The sequence below is a fragment of the Ochotona princeps genome, chromosome 3 (genome assembly GCF_030435755.1).
Source record: "Ochotona princeps isolate mOchPri1 chromosome 3, mOchPri1.hap1, whole genome shotgun sequence".
Lineage (NCBI taxonomy): Eukaryota > Metazoa > Chordata > Mammalia > Lagomorpha > Ochotonidae > Ochotona > Ochotona princeps.
In genome coordinates this window covers 77,961,530-77,979,747 of record NC_080834.1, presented here as the reverse complement: position 1 = coordinate 77,979,747, position 18,218 = coordinate 77,961,530, and the positions used below count along the sequence as shown (strand labels likewise).

Here is an 18,218-nt window from a genome sequence, read left to right as displayed (position 1 = left end):
ATCTTGAGCCATCCTTCACTGCTTTCCCAGGCCATAAGTAAGGAGTTAGGATGTGGAGCAGTTAGGGTGTATAAGATGCTGGCACTGCAAGGCGGAGGATTACCCTAATGAACCACCACACCAGCAGGAGGATATTTTTAATGACCTTTAAAAATAAAATAAAGACATTCCACTGCCAAGGCCCTCTTGCAAAGTGCTGGAATAGCGTTTCGCATAAGGACAGAACCCAGAGTTCATTCTTTCTCTTTCCCCCTCCTTCACACAACAGAAAGAAACTATTCATGTAACAGCAGTCTTAGAAAGAGAGGGAAAATGTGAGGCTTTAAATAAAGCAATGATTAATTTTTATAACAAAACAGAAACTTTAAAAATACATTTTAAACAGATTAAAGGACTCATTGGATTCCATACATTACCGGAAGCCAATCTGTAGATATATAACAGATAAATTAAAAGGATAGGATTAAGACAATCAAGAGATGCAAGCATCGTGGCATAGTAGCTTAAGGCATCACAAGGGTTACCTGCATCTTAATTGGAATGTCAGTTTGGGTTCTAGCTGCGCTTTCCTATCCAGTTTCCTGTTAACGTACCTGGGATGATGTGGCCCAAGTAGTTGGATCCCTGCCTTCCATGTGCAAGAGCGAGATGGAATTTTCGGTTCCTGGCCTCAGCCTGGCGCAGACCTGCTGTTACAGCCCTATGGGTTGTGGCCAGTAGATCACAGATCTCTGCCTTGCCTTCTTTCCCGCAACTCTGCCTTTCAGGTAAGCAATTTCAAAATGTCAAAACGCATTGTTTGGGGGAACAAGAATGCAATCAGTTAAGATTTTCAGTGTCAAAGAAAAAGAACTTTAAATTCCCTTTTGTCTTTTACAAAAATTGTCACACTAGTTTATTTTTAATATGCTGGTATATTTGTCTGGTCTATGAGTGATAAATTTGACCTTTTAACTGCTATGTGCCTCCTATCCCTTAATTCAACCGCCTTCTCAGGTGGCCTTCTGCTCATTAACCGTTGGATGCTAGTTATTTGGTTAGGGTTTTTTACACACAAACACATACACATTTATATAAATGAAATCATAGAATATGTTTTCCTTTGATCTGGATTCTTTCACTCATTTGTAGGTGTTAAAAAATCATCCGTGTTATTGCATATAGTTGTTCATTCATTCTTACTGCTATATAGTATCCCATTCTAAAAAAACCATATTTCACAGTTACTCTGTTCTACTGCTAATGAGTTCATAGTCGCTTCCCCAATTGAAGTTATGTTAAATAGCGGTGCTATAAATATCCTTATACATGGTTTCCTAAAGTATATGCAAAGTATTCTATGAGGGTAATTTTGCTACCTTTCTCTATTCTTTTGTGATAAGCATGAAAGTGTTATATTGCAGGGCTTTAATTTACACATTTAATGTCCTGGTCCTAGCTTTTATTTATTTTTTTTTAAAGATTTATTCATTTTATTACAGCCAGATATACACAGAGGAGGAGAGACAGAGAGGAAGATCTTCCGTCCGATGATTCACTCCCCAAGTGAGCCGCAACGGGCCGATGCGCGCCGATCCGAAGCCGGCAACCTGGAACCTCTTCCGGGTCTCCCATGCGGGTGCAGTGTCCCAATGCATTGGGCCGTCCTCAACTGCTTTCCCAGGCCACAAGCAGGGAGCTGGATGGCAAGTGGAGCTGCCGGGATTAGAACCGGCGGCCATATGGGATCCCGGGGCGCTCAAGGCGAGGACCTTAGCCACCAGGCCACGCCGCCGGGCCCGGTCCTAGCTTTTATAAACCAAATATTATAAAAGTAAAGGGCGAGAAAAACATTGTGAAACACATACACCTCAGAATATTACATCAAAGCACTTCTTCCAAATCATCTTCAACAAAAGAATTCTAGTAAGAGGTAAAAAATGGATCCAGGAAGAGGCTACAAAATACACAGGAAGAATAAATGACTTACTAAAATGTACTATTGCCGAAAAAAACCAAAGTCCCCAAAAACGTGCCTCAGTACTAGCATAATTAAACTGTTCAAGGGTACGTGGTTAGCCTATCAACTGAAATGTCACATCGTCTGGCTTTGATCGATGGTTTTGGATTGTGACTTCAGCTTACTTGGTAAGTTACGAGACTACACCCCAAGGTAATCATAAAGTATGCCTATTTACATTAGAAAATAATATATAGCCTAATAAGAGATAGGATAGGAGAAAATAAACTGAAATGAAATACAAGTGGAAAATAAAATGGGAAAACAAGCCCGATGATATCAGTAATTTCAACATATGAATAGGTTGTAAACACAAAAGATACTGACTTCGCACACAGAAGAATAAACAAGAAAGGGAAGGTGATGTCACGAAGTATAATCACTGCTTTGAAAATGCTTTTCAAAAGAAAAACTTGTTTACATAATTTGTAATGCTTTGACACAGAAAAAAAAAGTAATACATAAAAGTATTGGACAAAATTAAAGGAGCACAACCTCTGAGTTAATACATCGACCTGAGGCGAGCATCTGATGCAGCAGTTCAGAGTCCACTCGTGTGGGGTAGGGGAGAGTACCTTTATGGTGTAACAGGTTAAAGCCAGCATCGCATGTTGGAGAGTCAGTTCAAGTCCTAGCTGCTCTGCTTCCCCAATTCAGCTTGCCGCTAACATGCTTGGGAAAGCAGCAGAAGATACTTGAAGCACTTGGAACCCTGTTACCCATGTGGGAGACGACCGGAATGAAACTCCTGGCTTCTGAGCTTAGCCCAGCCCAGACCTGGCCATTGTGGCATTTGGGGTACTAACGGATAAATCTGAGATTGATCTCCATCTCTCTCTCTCTCTTTGTCTCTTTGTGTGGATGTATGTGTGCCTTCCCCTGTCTTCACTGCTACGCCTTTCAGAAAAGTAAATCTAAAATAAGGAGGAGAAAGAAGAGGAAGAGGAAGTAAAAGAAAAATGCCATTTAGGACACCTGCATTCCATTGAGTTTGAGTCAGTCCTGGGACACCAGGATTGAATTTGGGGCTAACTGACTTCCACCTAGCGTACAGCAGTTGCAGACGTCTGGGGAGTGGATTGGTCCACAGGTACACCTCTCTGTCTCTGTGTTTCAAGTTTAAATGCAGGCACGTGAATAAAGTCACCTTAACTGTCATTCTCATACACCAATGTTGAACAAAAGAAGCAAACATTAAGGAGAAACTCAATTAGATGAAGAGATTTGACAAAATTAAAAGCACAAACAAATAAGAAGGAGTAAATAAGTTGATTCTATAACGTGTCTGTATATGCAGTCTAGATGGATTTTGTGGAAGAGTTTCTATAGAATATATACTTGAAATGTATATACTATTAGAATCTACATAATAGAATAAATATACATATATATTAATTAAGAAGATAAGAAAGAGAAACCATTCCCTGAAACATGGTAATGCTAAACAGAAAGTCCACGGTAATTAAAAAACATATGTAATTATGAGGAAACTAAAATTAAGCAACAGAATAAATGTTCTATATAAGAGAGCTGAAAGTACAGCTTATTGATGAGAAAAGGGTAGATTAGAGTACCTGATGTTAGGAAATCAGGATTATTATATTATTAAGAAAGAAAAGCATAAAACCTTAATTCCACATTTGAGTTTAAACATCTGAGTATGAAATAGATAAAAATATGAAACAAATAAGTGTAAGAAGATATCTTTATAACAAAAAAACAAAACACAAGCCATTGGGTTAAAAAAGGAATGTATTTTAAAATTATACAGAATCAATGATCATTATATTTCCTTATTGATGAAGTTAGGAAATATGAAAGTGATAGAAAATGAGGAGAAGAAATCAATTTCTAGTTTATAAAAAACCTGGAATATGGAAAATTTTCCTTTAAACATATGAGAATCATGAAGATATACACAAATAGGGATATAAATATGGAAGAAATACAAGGACATCATAAATCTTATTTTAAAAAAATTAATTCAGACATCATTGCACACATTTATGTAGAATATGATATTTGATACATTTACATGTGGTTTAATGATAAAATTAGGTTACTAATTAGCATATCTATTCTTTCAAACATGTCTTTCTTTCAGTGAGACATTCAAAATCCTCTCTTCCAGCTAGTTTGAAATACACACCATATTATTCTAACAACAGTCATTCCTCTGGATGACAGGCTACTGGAATTTATTCCCCTTATTTATCTGTGATTTTCCTTATAACCTCTTGTAACATCTATTCTACTCTTTTCCTTTATGATCAACTCTACATATGTATAATCATTCAGTGTTTTTGCTTTCCGCATCAATTTCTTTTCACTTTACATAATTTTTTGACTCATCCATGTGATTGAAAATGACAAGGGCTCACTTTGTTCCATGCTGGAGCAGTATTCCTGTGTGTATGTATTCTTTATCCAGTCACTCCACCAACGGGCGCATAGGTTTTCTCCTTGTGCTGCCTGTCGTGAATGGTGCTGCAAGAAACAGGGAGGTGCAGTGATCACTTTGACCTAGTGATTTCCTATCTTCTTGAAATCCCCATACATATAGCACCTCCATCTTTACTTTCTTGAAGAACCTCCACACTATTTTTCATACTTATTAATAGTAATCAGAAAATATAGAAATCAAAGCAGCAATTCAATTGGTGTTTCTGACAGAGGTCCTGAATCGGAGAAAGAACAGAAACATTTAAAAACATCAATACTAGTAAAATTTCGCTTGAAATCACTAGCTCATGGAGATTGGTTTACATAATTAGACAAACATTCTGTTTCTGAAAAGGTGATGACTTGACACAAGCACAAAATGCACTTTTATTTTGGAAGATCTAATCTTAAATTTGAGGGAAAAAAATCACATTTATGTCGATTACCTGAGTGGGAAAGATTGGCTCGTTAAGATCTCAGAGACGGGCCCGGCGGCGTGGCCTAGCGGCTAAAGTCCTTGCCTTGAAAGCCCCGGGATACCATATGGGCGCCGGTTCTAATCCTGGCAGCTCCACTTCCCATTCAGCTCCCTGCTTGTGGCCTGGGAAAGCAGTTGAGGACGGCCCAATGCATTGGGACCCTGCATCCATTGGAGACCCCCGGAAGAGGTTCCAGGTTGCCGGCTTTGGATCGGCGCGCATCGGCCCGTTGCGGCTCACTTGGGGAGTGAATCATCGGACGGAAGATCTTCCTCTCTGTCTCTCCTCCTCTGTGTATATCTGGATATAATAAAAAATGAATAAATCTTTAAAAAAAAAAAGATCTCAGAGACACTGCGATGGAGTGGGATCAAAGTTCACACATCCTCTCTGAGCTGGTGTCTTCTCACCCCGGGATCTCTTGGAGGAATATAGTCCAAACACTCTCCCTAGTGGCAGTGTGTGGAAATTGCCACTCAAATTCTTTTGAGCGATAAGATCAGCATAAAACACTCTAATTACAGAATCTACATACTATTTTTACTCTAAAATTATAAAAGTAATCATTTTTATGTGGACCCTTGGTTAACATACTCACCTTATTCTCAAATTTATCTCTCTGTTCGATTGCCCTGTAAATTCCTCTCACATATACGTCTAACATATTCTCTTGTATTAAAGGAGCTTGTCAAAAATAATATATCAAAAATAGAACTCTTGATCCTCCTTCCAAAGCCTATTCTTCTAGCCTTTGCTGTATTTGTAAAAATGTTCCCCATCTTTGTGTAATGCTAAAAAGATGACAATTGTCAGGATAATTCTGTCCTTTTGTTTTTTCCACATCTAACTGAACAGCAAATCCTGTCATCCTAAATACATTCCTTCATGTTTGTTGTTCAACTCCAGATTACAGTCAACTCTATTCTTGACTACTGTAATATTTTTTTTAACTCTCCTTCCTATCATTCTTGACTTCTAAGACATCTTCCATATGTTCTAAAGGGAAATAGCTTCTTTAAGTATGCCAGACACTTGGCGCTTTTTGACACATTTCCATGGATTGATGTCATAAAAACCCAAATGCCTTTCCATGCCTTGTAAGCCTTGTTCTGGTCACCCCCCCACACACTTCCTAAACATTATTCTGGGTACAATGGCTTTTTCTTGTTTCTCATCAGGCTCAGTCTCATACGACCACTTGAACCAAATAGCCCTTATTTGTTTGAAACCTTCACCAGAAATTTCACTTACACCTTTCTGTTTTACTCAGACGTCATTTGAAATGTCACTTTCTCAGAAAGAATCCCTGTAGTATTTTCAATAACATCATTCTGTCTTGTTTTTATGTAGTTCTTATCACTGCTTGGTGTTTGCTTGTTTACTCTTTTCATTATCCATTTCTATTCATAATTATCAATACATCTCCAAAGGCAAGAAACTTGTTTTTCACAGTGGTGTCTGTCAACCACGTTAAAAATCATGCATAGTAATGTAGAAGCACTCAAGAAGTATTTGTTAAACACATGGATATTTTATGACATTGTAAAGTAAGATGACCTGTCTCATAAGATCACTTCAGCATGACTTTCCCAGGGAATAAAACTTTCTACAGTGAACTCAGACGCTGGCTGCTGTTTGGTCCTAAGCACGTGGCCTCCTAGCCTCCTCTCTTAGTTTAATGTATCCTTGTTCCACTTGCATGATTGAAAATCAACCACCCTACTAAAATTATCTCAATTACCCTACAATGTTTGTAAGTACCACCAGTCATGCAAGGTCCCTAATTACTGGATTCAAGCGGTTGCTTGCTTCCTTATAGATAACACCTTGATGTTCAATCCTGTCTCAAGGGGTTTCTGCTTCAGGAACAGCCAGAACAAAAAGTAACTACCAATGCATTTATCCATCAGATTGACTGAAGGCCACATTGTCAATATCAAAATGCTTTAAAGAACAAGGTATTGTTGACCAATCGAAAGAATTCCACAATTATTACTAACCATAAGCGGAATAGTCCCCTTTAATTCTAAAATCAGTACTTAAGAAAATTTCCCCTATCCCCTCAGGAAACACCCAAATTAAGTAAGAGGTGCCTGGATTCTCAATTTGCACAGTGAAATAAATACTTTCTTCCTCCACCCTGTGGTCAGTGGCTTGCTGCATACTAGGCAAGTTGACCCGGTTTGGAGATTCCATGGCAAGTCCTCGGACCAGTTTGGGCAGTCTTTTACAACAGTAGACTTAACTTGGGTCTTACTCTCAACCATTTTCAGCATTTTGAGAATTCCTTTCCACCACTTGTCTTGGTCCACATACTTTCTTCCTTCTTTTTAAGATTTATTTATTTTTATTGGAAAGTTTGATATGCAGAGAGGAGGAGAGACAGAGGGGAAAGATCTTCCATTAATTGATTTACTCCCTAAGTGACCGCAACAGCTGGAGTTGGGCCAATCCGAAGCCAGGAGCCAGGAGCCTCTTCTGGGTCTCCCATGTGGATTTAGGTTTCCAAGGCTTTGGGCAGTCCTCAACTGCTTTCCCAGGTCACAAGCCGGGAGCTGGATGGGAAGCAGGGCTGCAGACATTAGAACTGGTGCCCAAATGGGATCCCAGCACATGCAAGGCAATTAGCAGCTAGGCTACCAAGCGGGGCCAGGTCCATATGCTCTTAAAAAAGCACTTTTTCATTAAAAAAAAATTTTAAACTCAGCTTACAATGAACAAATGATTACTAACAGCACACTATTCTAACAGCTCCAAGTAAGGCATTGCTTTAATAGGGCTTTATGCTTCACTGCATAACTTACCAAGCACATACAAAGGAATTAGTTCCTCATTACAATTTTTTTTTAATGAAGGAATTTGCGGGAGCCCTGGGATTTTTAAAAAATACTTTAAATTACTTTAAACAACTAGGATGTAACTTACCATTCCTGTTTCTTACTTTGAACAATGTAGAAAATGATCATGCCAATAAGTGCAGCACATGAAGGAAGGAGTAGAGGCAAACAAAAATAATAACAAGGAACACCTAAAAAACACAAGCCAGAAACGTGCGTGTATGCTTCTTTTCTTGTATGATGTACTACTGTCTTGCTTTTTGATTTTTCATTATTTTGTTCATAAATTGATATTATAGGAAAAGTTGCCATAGTCTAATTAAGTAAATAATTTGTGTGTATGTAAGCTGTATTTTTTTAAAGATTTATTTTATTTTCATTACAAAGTCAGACATACTGAGAGGAGGAGAGATAGAGAGGAAGTGGAGCTGCCAGGATCAGAACCAGCGGCCATATGGGATCAAGGCGAGGACCGTAGCCACTAGGCCACTAGGCGATCTGGCTGCGATGTCTGTAAGCTGTATTTAAAAGATTAAAACTCATACTATTCAATGCCATCCAATTACACTTAAAATCACAATGAAGATATGATGACTTAAATATACAGAAAGGAAAATGTTATGCAAAATGGTTGTACCATTAACACAAATTTTCCAAAAACACCCAAAATAATTTCAGAAAATAATTTATGATTATAATACATATTTAAGATTAATGTGTTAAGCCATGTGATATTCATTTTATAAAAGCTGATTGAGTAAAATTAGGTAGCAAAACTGAGAAGCATATTCAGTTTAGACTCCAGAGCCTGAACTCTTACACTGAAAAACAATTACACTGCAAACCTTTAAGCATCAGCACTTTTAAAACAGCTTTTATGTCTACAGTGGCTCTAACTTGGTTACAGACACCTCATCTCTTGGAATATCTTATGAATACATAGTCTTCATCTTATCTCCCAGTGCACCCATAATAACTGGAAACTACCATAAATCAAAACTTCATTTAATACGCTTAACAGGCCAAACATCCTAGCTTAGCAACCTGGAGTTCATTGGTTGTTTATCTTCATGCCTGTGGCTGACAGAGAGCTAAAGCTCACTGCTTCCCAACAAGATAGAGTGTCATACTGCATAACACACCTGGTACCCTCCAGAAAAGATCAAAATTCACAATCCGCAGTTTGTGGGCCAAATTTGTAGCTCAGCAGCTGAAGCCAAGGCTTTCATGCCAGCACCCACATCACAGCGTCAGTTCCGGGACTGGTTGCTCACCATCCTCTCCAGCTTCCCACTAATGAGCCTGGGAAAGTAGCAGAGGATGGCTTAAGTGCCTGGCTCATTACCACCAGAGTGGGAGACTCTAGTAGAGTCCGAAGCTCCGAGTGTTAGCCTGGCTCAGCTCTAGCCATTGTGGCTCTTTGGGAGAGTGAACCAGTGAATGGAAGATCTCTTTCTGTTTCTCTTGCTGCCACTCTGCATTTCAAATAAATAAAATAAATCTCCACAAAATCTATTATATGATGTCAACTGAATATGGACACTGCCACCTCATACTATTTTACTGATCACAGATATTTAGTAATAAATGACTTCTTGCTTCCTAGGTCTCTCTTATAAATTGCACTGATGGCAGCGCAGAACTTCAGTCTGTAAATATGTTTTTGGTAAACAGAAAGTTATAATGCTTTTTAAAAAGGGTTTTTTTTTAAGATTTATATATTTTTATTGGAAAGTCAGATATACAGAGAAGAGAGACAGAGAGAAAGATCTTTCATCCGCTGATGCACTTCCCAAGTGGCTGCACCACCCAGGGTGGAGCTCATCCCCGAAGCTAGGAGCCTGGAGCTTCTTCTGGGTCTCCCATGTGGGTGCAGGTTCCCAAGGCTTTGGACCATCCTTTGCTACTTTCCACAAACAGGGAGCTGGATGGGGAAGCAGGGCCACTGGGATTAAAACCAGCACGCATAGGGGATTCCAGCATGTGTAAGGCCAGGGCTTTAGCTGCTAGGCTACCACGCCAGGCCCTAAAAAAGTTTTAATATTAGAAACTTTACTTTTGCTGACTTGGTGGGCATTCATTAAGAATCTTAAGGTTCTCTTTTAACTAATGCCAGAAAGGTGGATAAAATGAGTAAATGTATTCAGAAAAGTAAATGAATGATCAGTGGGTTCTTTATTAGTTGGTAAGCAATTTTAAAGTAGGAGAATATGTTTACAGGTAGGTTTTAGTTGAAAGAAATTTGAGAAAAATTTTCACTTTGAAAGTAAAACAATAACATGGCTAATCTGAAACTTCTATTATGACAATAAAGAGGAGTAACCCATGAAAAAGACTTCTCATTGTTTAGAAAGGCAAAATCAGAGGCAATCACCCTTAAGCCAGAGACTATTGTGTAATTTGCATTTTTCAATGTATCTGCAGTTTAACACAAAGTCATCATTGCAATTATAAACATTTCTCCTTCGATATGATACAAAAGTGACCATACACATTTTAAGTTGGTCCATAAAGAAATGTGACCAGAAACAATGTGCATTTCTAGTTGTACAGGTGGGATTTTTGTTGTTCTCTTTCTAATTGGTCAGCGACTGTCACTTTTCTAATTTGCTACTTGAAATTCCATGATTATTGAAAGGAAAGAGAAGTCCTTGGGTCCTTGGTAGTGATTACTGATTCCCTGACGAGTTACCACCAAAGTGAATGTAGCTTATTTGAGTAGAGGTATGCCATTTATATTTGGCAATGCAAACACTGTGTCTCAGTTACTGAATTACTGATGATCTGTTTCAGTAAGATACTACATAGGCCATTCTATGTGGAGGATCCGAACACTTCCGTAAGGACAATGCCAAAGCCTGGGACTGGGCAAGAGGGAAGCTCTACGCATGATTTAAGGAGGATCTGAGATTTATTTCTCCCAAAACTTGTTCCAAGATCGCTTACAAAGATGAATCCTCTTCTGAGCTGATGATAATTTGTTTCTTTACTTCCATTTCTGTCTTAATGGGGTGAAATATACCTTAATGAATTAGCAGTTGATGAGGTTCATGAGAAATACACATACTATTCAAATGGCATTCCCCATATATTGAGTTGGGGAAATTCAGCAGGCAAAGGGGGGATTAGTAATTTCCATTTCAGAGATGGACAAAGCAAAATGCTTATGTTTAATTGTTCTCAGGAATCTGTTAAAATTATAGTAACAAGAATGAAAGGGTTAAATGTAAAACGCTAGACAGGATGCAAAAAGTGGCAAAAATTGTGAAGAAGCTGAAGAAGCAATTGTACAGAGGACAACAAGTGGACAGAAGGTGAGCTGTGAAAGCTCAGGACGGAAGAAATTGTAGCCCCGTGATGCACAAGGCTGGTTACACCTGCAGAGAGAGACTGACCAGATGTGGAGCGATTCAGAACTCTCAAGACTTGCGAGGGGAGTGAGTAGCACAATTACAGTTTGGATTGAAAGCCTCCATATCAATATTGCAAGGTACAACTTGAACCGTGTTTATTTCTTACCCCAAAACTGTAGAAGAAAAGTTAATGAATTAAACATTCTCAGAATAGCTAGGCCAGTAGAGGGCAGAGTCCATGAAGGAAACCTTGTAAACCTTGTAAACCTGCCTTGTAAACCTCTAGTATAAGCTTAACAGGCAATGAAGAAAGTCTACAAATAAATGGAGCTTAAATAAAAACAGGCAATAAAGGAAATATGATTATTATAATGCCCCTAATTTATTTTTCCTGGGTGTATTTGAGAATATATTAGTGCCTTAAAACAGAAAGAGGGGCAGAATTTGGCATAGCACTTAGGACACCTGCATTCTATATTGCAATGCCTGGGTTCTGTATTTCCTTCAGCTTGACTACAGCTTCCTGATAATTGAGTAGGAGCCACAATGACGGCTTAGGTGACTGACTTCTTGCCACTCATCTGAGAGACCTGGAATGGGTTTCCCTCTCCTGGCATCAGCCTGCTCCATCCCTAGTCATTTCACTCAGGGAGTGAATCAGTAGAAGGGAGCTCTCTCTGTTTCTGAATGTCTCTCTGCTGCTCAACCACTTTCTACATGTCTATCTCTTTCTTTCTCTACTTCTCTGCCTCACACATGAAAGTATTTAAAAAAAATTAAAAATAGAAGGAGAAGGCTATAAAAACAACGTTTTAATTTTAAAATTGAAAAGCAATTTTTTAAAACATGATCGTCAAAAGAAGGGAAAATAAAGTAAAACAACTTTAAGATAATTTTTAGAATATTCCCTAGTTAATATAACAAAAATAATATATGAATATTAAAAAGAAGAAAATAAAATCTAAGTGTTTCAGTGTATACTCGATCAAAAATTTATAAAAATAATAAACTAGGTAAACAGAAAGAACATTCTTAAAGAAGGAAGAAAATATTCAGAATCAAAGCATTTGAATCTCCATACAGAATTAAATCATTAAACAGCTGAACGGTACCCTATAGCCTTTTCAAGGTATATAGCAGCCGGTCCGGTCCTGTATATAAACTAAAATTGAGATGTCAATGAGCTAATCATAGGTTGTGGTTAGGACTTGTTTTTTGTTATTTTGTTCTTTGATTTTTGTTTTTTTTTTTTTTAACATACTGGTTACTCAAAACCATGTCAATTCCATAATATTGCAAATTGCTGTTGATGTTATATTGGGACTGTTAATTGACTGTGATGATATTATATCAGCTCTGACTTCGGGCCAGAAATGGTCTCCCCAAGAAACCGTTCAACCCATCTGGACAATAAGTAGCTGGACTCCATGCTTAATATATGTTTGCAAGGAAAGAATCTTGATTGAATTTGAACTGTAATGCTGCATCAAGGTGGAGGAATCCACCAGGGGGGAGGGGAGGGGGGGGGGATTCCCAAAGCCTATGAAACTGTCACATAATGCTAAATATTAATTAAAAATAAATAAATTAATTAATATAAAAAAAATGTTCATCATATTGCAGGGCTGGGAAATGCCCAGCCCACAGAATACTTTGATCTAGCACTGTCATAGAAACCACAGAAGGGACTCAAGATTCAGTGAATCTTCAGCAGTCTAATTTCTAAGCTGATAATTTTGTACAGTCTTGAATTCACATTGTAAATAATCAAATGGTTTTGATCAGAAATACAAAAAGATCAGCCCCCACTCCTGAATCAAAGGTAAGAAAAACCAACAAAACAAAAAAATCACTAGGAAGAGAAGTTACTACATTATCAGAGATGAAATGCATTACATCTACTCTTACAGTTATCAGATTGTCATTTGACTTCTCAGCAGCAACCATCAATTGCCAAAACTAATGGAGAAGTACCCTAGAAATTCCGAAAGCAGAAGAAAAATTAGTTTAAATTGTAGAACTATCAAGCACATGTAAGAGCAGGATTGTAGTATACATGTTCACCAGTGAAATAGCTGTTATTAATTCTACAGCATTGAGCGCAGGATTCTACTTAAATCATTGTACTAGTGGAAGAATGTTTTGTGTTGGCCTGAAGGTACTCTTTTATAATCACTTCCCTTGGTGCTCACCATCATTTTGTCCTTTACTCTAGAGATGGCTGGATTCAGAGATTGATGGAGTGTTCTAGGAAAACTTGGCTTATACCCAGACAACCTGCAAGCCTGTTCAGTACTCCAGCAGGTAGACATATGGAGAAATGAGGCTTCCAAAAGATGCAGTGTCTCTGAAACTGATCTGAGTTAACATCACTGATACTTGGTGATAACTTCATCTTTTTGGACTGACATAACTGAACTACCAGGAAATGTTCTCCTTCCCATCAGTTCTCTGGTTTCATAAAACCAAAATGCAAGTTAGTAGCTAGTATAATATTAAAGAGGACTTTTTTCATGTTCCCACCCCTTCCTCACCAAAGAAATCTAAGAAAGATTCTATGATGTAAAACTGAGGATTAGGTACATCAAGTTTTACTGAAAGCCGTGGCACCAGGTGAGATCTCAGAAAAAGTCATTGTCTTGTGCTTTTATGTATATTCCTCATGGACTGGAAAAGGTACACAGAAATACTCTAATCTTTCGTTTGCAAAAACTATTTGCCTATTTAATGCCTATCTTTAAAAAAGCAAATGCTTATCTCTACCTTATTGTATGATACATGAGTGATTAATAGACACAGTATTATTGGCATTAGCTAGAGTATCCATTTGATATTAAATTTCTTTGTTTGTCACTTAGATAAATACATTCTACTAATTTCCCCACCCAAGTGATGCAGGCTTGTTCATCAATGTGTACTTGCTACTAAAATTTGTCACAGCTGTTTTCCTGTAGCTTGCCATTTTATGTGGGATGAACAAAAAATCTCATGGTTGTTACCGCTAAATCTTACAAGAGAACTCTTAGTGTTATTGAAAGAAGGGAAATGGAGGCTATTATGTAATTGATTTTGTTTCTGACAGACTACGATTTGAATGGGTTAAGGAAGGCCTTAACAGAAGACGAAGCTTTTCAGTGGAAACTCATAGATGTTTTCCTTAACTTTCTGGTGCTTGAAATATAGCCTTCATGATTAAAGACATTGTTCTCTAAAGCAGCAGTTGGGAGAATTGATTACCTGTAAAATTGCAGTAAGTGAAAAAGACGATTCTATAGATAAAATAAAATTAGTTCTATATAAATCTATGAACATAGATAAAGAAATAAAATATAACATAAAAGTTAAATATAAATGATTATTTCCATAAACAATAGCAATTGACTGCAACAGTATACATGAAGAATTAATATACTAAAAACAATAGCAAAAAGATCAGGAGCTGGTGTACATTTATTGTATTGTCTGGGAAGTAAGAATAGTATTAATGTATTTGACTTTAATAAGTCAAGGAACATCGAGCTCCCTGCTTGTGGCCTGGGAAAGCAGTTGAGGACGGCTCAATGCATTGGGACACTGCACCCGCGTGGGAGACCCGGAAGAAGTTCCTGGTTCCCGGCTTCGGATCGGCGTCCATCGGCCCGTTGCGGCTCACTTGGGGAGTGAATCATCGGACGGAAGATCTTCCTCTCTGTCTCTCCTCCTCTGTGTATATCTGGCTGTAATAAAATGAATAAATCTTTAAAAAAAATAAGTCAAGGAACCATGTTATAATCCACCACCAAAAGAAAGGTAAAGGATGTTTTTCCCACAAATTATTAGTTATGGAAAATGGAATAAAAGTAAACCCAAAAGAATCAGAAAATAGAGATAGAAAGGTACATTAGGCAGCTAAAATAATGGATAGTGAACAGATTTTAAAAACCCAAAATGTCAGTCTTATAGCAAGTCTATAGATACTAGATACACAAATGCTAGAAGATTGTTAAGTGGATTATAGAAACAATTATTTAAATACTATTTACTGAATTCCACCTTAGAATCATTCTATAAGGAACTCATATCATATCTAGTTATAGCTTTTTATAATTTTATTTATTTTATTTCTATTAGAAAATCAGATATACACAGAGGAGGAGAGACAGAGAGGAAGATCTTCTATCCATTGACTCACTCCCCAAGTGACCACAACAGCCAGAGCTGAGCCAATCTGAAGCCAGGAACCCAGAGCCTCTCTCGAGTCTCCCATGTGTATGTAGGTTCCTAAGGCTTTGGGCTGTCCTCGACTGCTTTCCTAGGGCACAAGCAGGAAATTGGATGGGAAGCAGGGCTGCCGGAATTAGAACCGGTGCCCATATGGGATCTTGGCGTGTGCAAGGCAAGGACTTTAGTAGCTAGGCTAACACACCGGGATCATAGTTATGATTTTGCAACAAGATAAATCCAGTTTGCAGAGCTGGGGAAATGAGAGCAAGAAGAAATGGGTAACTAGGAGAGACTTTCTAAGGCAGATGATCAAGAGATAGGTTTTTCCAAGCTGCTAAAGACTGAAGGGTTAATCAGAAAAAAAAATTCGTATTGGAAGGAAAGAGGTGAGAGAAAACTTGATTATGCAGTGAAAGAATTCAATACTCAGTGTTCATGACAGAAATTCAGTGCAAAGCCCAAAAAGGAGATCAATTAAATTTTTCTGTAGGGAAATAGTCTCCCCAGAGATCAGGATTAAGATAGCATCCTTCTTCATTATGTGTAACTTTCAATCTGTTACAATGATTTACATACTCAAACACAGGTAACTACACACATTTTTCAGTTGGTGAATCTTAAAGGATGATATACACTTTCCTTTATTGATATGTCACTTGTACTTACAATCTTGCTCTGTTGCTAGAGGAACTATAATTTCTTCGTTCTTTAGAGGATGATCCATGTGCACAATCAGGTACTGGAGTCCTAGGGACTTGACGGTCTCCAAGGAGATGATACACACTTCAGTCACAGTGACTGTGCCGTTGGCGTTCTGCACAAGCCTCTCCTCTGGTGGATGAATGAGGATTTGTGACGGGAAAAGAGACATTCGAGGAGCAGGTTTTCCCACAGCTGAGTAAGTCAGGTGAAGAAAGCCTTCAGGATCAGGCTCGAGTTGGAGTTCAGTCCTTAATTCAGACACAGCTGAGGCACAGAAAGGGGAAACCGAAATTACAAAGAAAAACACATTGCACCACATTCTTATGTTAAAGACTGGACTTCTCTAAACTGTTCTGTGAAGTCAAAATGTTGAAAAAAATATGCCTCTTGGATACCTCTGCCTGCATTTTACAAACCTCCGAATATCATTTTCCGTGCCAACAAGCACTCCAGATTAAGATAAGTAGTTGGTGACTCACTTTCATCGACTCTATAAGCTTTCAGTGCTTAAATTTCATAGAACTGTAACAAAAGAACACAGTGACATTGCTACCATCCCTAAAGCATTTTGATCTGAAGGCTGGGAACTCCCTTTTTTAGAGGCTTAATCGCCTCCTTTTTTTCCTTCTCTATGCCTTTGCGTCTGTTTTCTCAATTATCAAGGGAGAAAATTCTGATGCTCTATGTGAGTGCTACCTACTGCAAGAAAGGCAGTGCGGTGTAGCGTAGACAGGTTGAATGATGGAGTTGAGAATCTAAAGGCAATGTTTCGCATGTAGTAAAAATGAACAAGTTAAATAAACATTGCTGGCTTCCACTGTGGCCATATATCTAAGATACTTGGCTTTTTGTTCATTATCAACCTTAAAAGGCCAGATTCCTAAGATTTCTGCCCCAGTAATTTCACCCCAAAGAAAAATATTGATGATACTTAAGATGTTGAGGCAGATTTGTCCTCCATGGCTGCCATATGGAAAAACATTAAATAAACATTTGTAGCAGGCTTCATCTTCAAACGTCACTTCACGAATTGTTATGAATGAGGAGTTCGGCTCAATGCTCTTGCAATGCAGCCTGTCTACGTAAGGCGGAAGAATCCTCTCTCCGTTTTTGTTGCTGTAAGTGGCGATATTTTGTGGCAAAGAATCTTGAATCTTCTGCCAGGTAATTTGCACAACATCTGCTAGAGTTGTTAAATTGCAGAAAATAGTCACATTTTCTCCCAAAACAGCTGTCTCATTATTTTTATGCTTTATCCTTTGTGGAGAATCTGAAAATAAAATCCAATATTGAATGAATGCTTATGCTATCCACATCACAGTACTCCTTTCTGTGAATTAAATTATCATTTTATTTGCCTCTTTTCCAATAAAAAGTAAACCCACCTATCTTATTCACCATTGAGTTCCTTATTTCTGAAACTCTTTCAGGCATGCTTTACCTAAGCTATAAATATTTATTGAGTGCAAAAATTGAAAAACAATTTAATCAACATATGATAAGCATTGTTACATTTTTCAAAAAGCATTTTAGTTATTAGATCATGATGTAAGAATGTCATTAACTAATCTGCACCTTGAAGGGGGTGGTGAGAATGGTCGTTTAATTCAATCATGACAGAGTATCTTTTCTCATGTTCTGAGATCTCTATTAGATTAGGAACACTTACTTTCCTCAATCTTTTGTTGCACTATGTTAAGATTGATAGGTCATTTCAATTTCTCTATTGATTGAGAAACAAATTACTAATTTTTGCTTGACAACACTTGGTGTCAGAAAAAAGGGCACATGATTAGATTTAGGCTGTAGTGGAATGTTAAAGTGAGATATACAATTATCCTCTCATGAGAAAGAAGAAATTTGGAGAATTTATCAGTGGGGTGTGTGTGTGTGTGTGTGTGTGTGTGCAGAAAATTAAATAAAGATCATAGTTGAAAGTGTACCTTCAAAATTGTCACTTCCAAATAGGATTGAGTAGTTTGCAGCTTACTGATTCCACTGAGAACCAGTAGCAAAATTGAAATAATTACATAATGCTTTATTTAAAGGCATCAAACAGCTGCAAAGCCCGGAGGAATTAGAGGGGGTAAAATTTTACAAAAGCACAAGTTTTCTGTGTTGAGTTGCCAACTAGTAGAAATAACTTGAAGTTATCCAGCAATCCTCCATGGGTTAGAAGCTGAGAATTAGAGCACAGATGAGA

General features: G+C 37.8%; 1 protein-coding gene across 1 annotated transcript in view; it reads right to left on the bottom strand.

Moving 5' to 3' along the window:
- Positions 1 to 4,361: 4,361 nt before the first annotated feature.
- Positions 4,362 to 18,218, bottom strand: part of LOC101531945 (OX-2 membrane glycoprotein-like) — a 32,225-nt gene continuing 18,368 nt past the window's right edge. Inside the window, exons 2-5 of the mRNA XM_058661871.1 lie at positions 16,947 to 17,285; positions 15,980 to 16,279; positions 7,846 to 7,948; positions 4,362 to 4,486 (exon numbers count right to left, since the gene is read on the bottom strand). Of these exons, the coding sequence (XP_058517854.1) occupies positions 4,423 to 4,486; positions 7,846 to 7,948; positions 15,980 to 16,279; positions 16,947 to 17,285 (806 nt within the window). The 3' untranslated portion in view covers positions 4,362 to 4,422. The remainder of the gene's footprint in view (positions 4,487 to 7,845; positions 7,949 to 15,979; positions 16,280 to 16,946; positions 17,286 to 18,218) is intronic.